This window comes from Triticum aestivum, chromosome 6D (genome assembly GCF_018294505.1).
Source record: "Triticum aestivum cultivar Chinese Spring chromosome 6D, IWGSC CS RefSeq v2.1, whole genome shotgun sequence".
In the NCBI taxonomy this organism is placed as follows: domain Eukaryota; kingdom Viridiplantae; phylum Streptophyta; class Magnoliopsida; order Poales; family Poaceae; genus Triticum; species Triticum aestivum.
The window spans coordinates 2,336,330-2,341,643 of record NC_057811.1 but is presented as its reverse complement, the minus strand read 5'-3'; the positions used below and the strand labels follow the sequence as shown (position 1 = coordinate 2,341,643).

General features: G+C 46.2%; 1 protein-coding gene across 1 annotated transcript; it reads left to right on the top strand.

Moving 5' to 3' along the window:
• Positions 1–947: 947 nt before the first annotated feature.
• LOC123140658 (uncharacterized) lies at positions 948–4,593 on the top strand. Its single transcript, XM_044559943.1, has 2 exons — positions 948–1,148; positions 2,525–4,593. Exon 2 carries the CDS (start codon positions 2,548–2,550, stop codon positions 4,489–4,491), a length of 1,944 nt encoding a protein of 647 aa, XP_044415878.1. The 5' UTR covers positions 948–1,148; positions 2,525–2,547; the 3' UTR covers positions 4,492–4,593.
• The last annotated feature ends 721 nt before the right edge of the window (positions 4,594–5,314 follow it).

Genomic DNA, 5,314 nt, shown 5'->3' with positions numbered 1-5,314 from the left:
ATGGTCGAGTGACATTGAGTCTTCAGAGTGGAATGCTTCTAGTCGAGTGGATGATGACATCCCTTGAATGCTTCTGTCTTTGGGCTGATGTCCTAGCGGAGGGTATCTAGGTCAGGCCTATGACCCTACCCTAGGTACATAGCTTCATCACTTGTTACTGAACCCCAGTAACCTAACAAAAGAATGAACGTACCTACTAAAAAATAAGTGACCCAACAAAAATATAGTTTCAACAAAAAAACCCTGAATACTAGTGTTATTACTCGTACTTTTTCAAATTTGTGAACCTTTTAATTTTTGCGAACTTTTTTCAAATTATGAAAGAATTTAAGTCTTGAATTTTTTTCAAACTCCTAAACTTTGTTTTCAATTATTTTGAACTTTTTTCTGAATACATGCTTTTTTTTGGAATTCAAGTCAACTTAATGTGATGGTCAATGGTTCAAGTCAACGGTGAATGGGTCAGCCAGTGGTCTGCAGGGTCAAGTCAAGAGATCAAACCAAGTCCCTATGAAAAAAACAAACCAAATTGATGGCTGGAGTGACTCGAGCGAGCGATCAGCTCATGTTCGTGGGCTGGCCATCAATTTGGTTTCCTTAGTCGGCAAGCTCACGGGGCGAATTGATGACCAGTTGGCTTCCGCCATAAAGGCACCGAATAGTACATATCTTGTGTTTTTTATTTATTTTTCAAAAACATATATATTTTGACGCATCCAGATCGGATGGCTATGGCTCAGTCGATCGAGAATTACCAAATCCGTTATTTCATTTTTTGTATTTTCAATCAATGAAAGAAGACTCTTCCAATCACGTGGGATGGACCGGGCGTTGACTCCAAGTTGCCTCCGACGACGGCAATGCGCTTGTGATGGTTACCATACAAAACTGTGGAAAAAATCAAGCATGACGCCAAACCAAACGCGTCCTTTTTCTCCTTTGCTCAACGGCGACAGAACTGCTGAGCTCCAATAACAATAATCCAGGTCTATATATCACCCCTACACCCAGCTGCTTGCTTCCCAAACCATGGCGGCTATATATGAGTAGGTGATGACTGATGAGAGGCAAGTGAACCACAGCGACTCCCTCCATCGATCTGAGCGATCGTCGTAGATATCATCTTGGTCAGGCCTGCATGCGGTCAGGTAAGCTCATCAATCCCCCTCTTCCTTATGATATGATGCTGCCTTCTTCTTCTGCTGCTGCTGCTGCTTCTTCTTCTTCTTCTTCTTGCACAAGGAATGGTGTAGCTTGCTAGTATCATCGATCCTTTTCGTTTATATTATTAAGTAGTCATATGCGTTTTTCCTCTCTTTTTTTCCGTAAAGAAATACCTACCTCTGTATCCTCCTACATATGCACACGTCCATAATTTTGTTAAGTTATTAAGAGGATGGCGATCATCCACGTATATCCAGCTTGCAGAAAATATAAATTGATAAAAGACCATCCACATATATATGGACTGCAAGACGACATGCTATTTGTGATAGACAGTTTCACAGTTCATTTTGTGCAGAATTTCCTCCAATCACACTGAGATGACATGTTGCCGATAAGCCCATCGTCCCGAAAATCATCAAAATTCAAACCGTCCCGCCATCCCACATGCCATCCACCCAGAATTCAAAAACCCGCCGTGGGCCGGCACGGCCCTGGCTGGCGGGCTTGTACCCACATACCAACCGCGTTCACAACCCACCTCACAGAGCATCGGAGATTTCCGGCCTCGTCTCTGCTTTTTCCTCCTTCTTTACCACCTCCCCCCTTACTCCTCTAAAACCCCACTCCTCCTCACTGTAAACACTCCCTCGCTCGCACACATCTCTCCTCTCCTCTTTCCGATCACTCCATTGAACTCCGCAAACCCCTAGCTAGCAAGCGAGCTGGAACCAGCCATGGACAACCCTTCTTCGACCACCCGGCCTCGCATCAGAATCCCCCTTACGGGCCTCATCCCGCGAGCGCAAGCCCGTAATCAGGTCTAGCAAGAGGTGGCCGTCACCAAGCGCCTGTGCTGCAGGATATTTATCAAATGTGGTGGCTATATAAGTAACAAGATATTTACTGGTAACTAACAAGATATTTACTCAACAAGAAAATGTGGTGTCTAGCTATATAATAATATTTCAAATCGCATAACATGATATTTATCAAATACATTCAACTCATTAAAAATGATGCAATCGCATTTCCAAGGGCTTCTGTACTAGATTATACTTAAAGTACAGACTTACAAACTTGTGTATGTCTTTTTTTTTTTGATTAGTTGATTGATAAGAGAGATATGGGTAGGAGCTTCGGTTGAATCGTTTTGTTTTGGATGATAAGATCGATATGGCTTTTCATGCATATTGTGTGTTTTTGTATGGAATTGGCCCCCTCTTGTGCTTTGATCACGCTACGCCACTGTATGTCGTAGTCATGCATGCATACGCATTCCTTGCTTTTTCTTATTATGCCTATAGATAATCCATGGAGGTAGCAACAATAATTCATTCTTTGGCTTTATGATTTACAGATATTTTTACAACGAATTAAGCGATGTTTGGAGGGCCACTGCACGTGTGGAACAAATATGCGATCCAAGTCCTCGTACTACTCAGCTTCGGTCTGCAAATCATTCTCCTTATCCTTGCCTCTACCCGCCGGCGCAGATCCTCCACCTTGCCGCGGATCTGCCTGAGGGTGCTCCTTTGGCTCGCCTATCTCATGGCCGACTCCACCGCTATATACACTCTTGGCCACCTTTCCATCAATGGTTGGTTGCCCGAACACGAGCTGGTGGCATTCTGGGCGCCCTTTCTCCTCTTACATCTTGGTAGCCAGGACAACATCACCGCCTACGCCCTCGAGGACAACCAGCTCTGGCCACGCCACCTGCTAACCCTTGGTGTCCAAACCGTTGGAGTTTGTTATGTGATGTATAAACATATGACCCACGAATCAGCCATGGTGGTAGCAGCCAGCTTGATGTTCATGGTTGGTTTCCTCAAGTACTTGGAGAGGACATGGGCCCTCAAGCGTGCCACCCTTGACAATATCCGAAGCTCGATCAAGGCTCGACCCTCTAGGGATGCGCCGGTAGGGTCAAAGAAAAATCATACACGAGACCCGGATGAAGAAGAGCTTCTGTTATTTGCTCACCATGTGCTCCCAACTTGCATGGCTGCACTGACTGATTATTCTGAGGATTCGGGTAAAGTTTCCCGACATTGGAAAGGGGGGCATATTGGCAAGGTAGTCGAGATGGAGCTCTCCCTCATGTATGACATCCTCTACACCAAGGCAACGATGATCCACTGTTGGTATGGCTACTTTCTCCGTGTCATCTCACTGATCTCCACTCTTGCTGCATTACGGTTGTTTCATTTCTATGGTAAACATGGTCATGCCAAAATTGATGTTATTATCACCTACATCTTGTTTGGTGGTGCACTGTTTCTGGACACGGTGTCGTTAGTCAAGGCTGCAATGTCAACCTGGACATGTGATTTGTTGGACAATAAAGGAGGATGGGGTAAGACGCTTTCTAATGTAATTCAGTCTTCCCGTCGCCTTGTGAAGGCGGCATCCAGTAGAGGGTGGTCAGGATCCGTTGGGCAGTATAATTTGTTTCACGTGTGCTCTCGTGACACGACCAAGACAAGCATCAGAGTATTACGGATGATGAAGCTCGATGATTGGTGGAAGAAATATCAGCACAAGGGGACCTTAGTGATTCAAAGGGATGTCAGGGAGTTGTTGTATGAAGCGATATGGTGCACGATAAAGAATAATGATGATCTCTCCGGGCTGTTCGACATGAAATTGCCGGAAGGTAATATCGAGCTTCAGGATGTGATCTTTGTCTGGCACATCACCACCAATATCGTCCTCTCGTATCCCGAAGCAAACGCAGTACAATCCCCGTGTGTGGGGGCGATCAAGGCCCTCTCGAACTACATGATGTATCTGGCGGTGGCACGCCACGACATGCTACCAGCCCTTAAGGTCCGCAGCATGTGCGAGCAAACCAGCGATGCTCTGCAGGACATATGGAGTGAAGCGACTTCGTGCCAAAGGACGGCAGGTTTTGGCCCCATACTGCGTGCCCTGGATATAAGGAGGCCGTCTTGGTACCACGACTCCGACCGCCCGTATACTACGGTCATCTATGGAACCCTGTTTGCCAAGGAACTGCTACCTGAGGCAGTGGAACATTCCGCTTCCGCCAATGAACTCCATAGAAGCGCACACTCGGAAGATCGCATGGATAAGCGTTGTCGTAACATTCTTTGGCGCATAGTGCCCGAGGCATACACAACTGGTAATCTGTCTGTGGAAGTGCTTCTGAAGCTCATCTTGGACGCATGGGTGCGTATGCTGGTCGCTGCGTCAATCAGATGCAGCAGGGAGTCCCATGCCAAGCAGCTCAGCCGTGGCGGTGAGCTCATAACCATCGCGTGGATCCTGACGGAGCACTTCCATAGGCCTGCTCGTCGGTGACCTGCTAGCCGATCACAAGTCCTAACATTGCCAGGTTGAGCAGTCCTCCTCCTCCTCCATGTAAAGAAGACCACTTTATTCAAGTTTGTAAGCGAAAAATATTTGCACGCATGCTGTTGGTCCAGAGTAAATCGAAGCTCGACCAACCTTTTTTTTTCCTCTGTACGGACACACATAATATCTTGTTTATTTCATCTACAAATTGAGTAAATTCCATCCATCGGACATCAAATTGTGAGGCGCGATCACTTTCATGCATGACGTTGTAAAGTGAATACAAGCAGACACCAATAACTGCAACCGAAAAAGAAGAAGGGGAAATCGAAAAATTCCAAGGTAGCCTCAAACTGCTGCCGCTGCTGCGGAACAGGACATCGATGATCAGAGGTGCTCCCTCCGTCCCATAATATAAGAACGTTTTTCAAGCTATGAGGGAGTATCTCTGTATCACCTCACAGGGGCTCAGATCTTGTCAGGCAAAAAATTGATACAAACTGAGTTTCCCATGCATGCTGAGCGAGCGAGTCCAAGTAGTTTTCACCCCTTTTGGGCGACTCTTTCGTTTTTCTGCCGTGCACAATAGGCAATTAAGGTGAGGCAACGATGGAAGATGAAACGAAGAGAGGAGGAAGGAAGCATGCAGCTGCAGGAGAAAGAGAAGACGAAGAAGATAAGGTGTGGCTTTGAAAGCAACAGGCTAGGCTAGCTGGTAAGAGTATTGGAGCATTATTGGTCCATCGTGCTTTATTCCACAACTTTCCTTTGATGTCCGAGTCTCAAGAGCATGAGCCACACGATCATTCTCCGCAGTATGAATGGATCA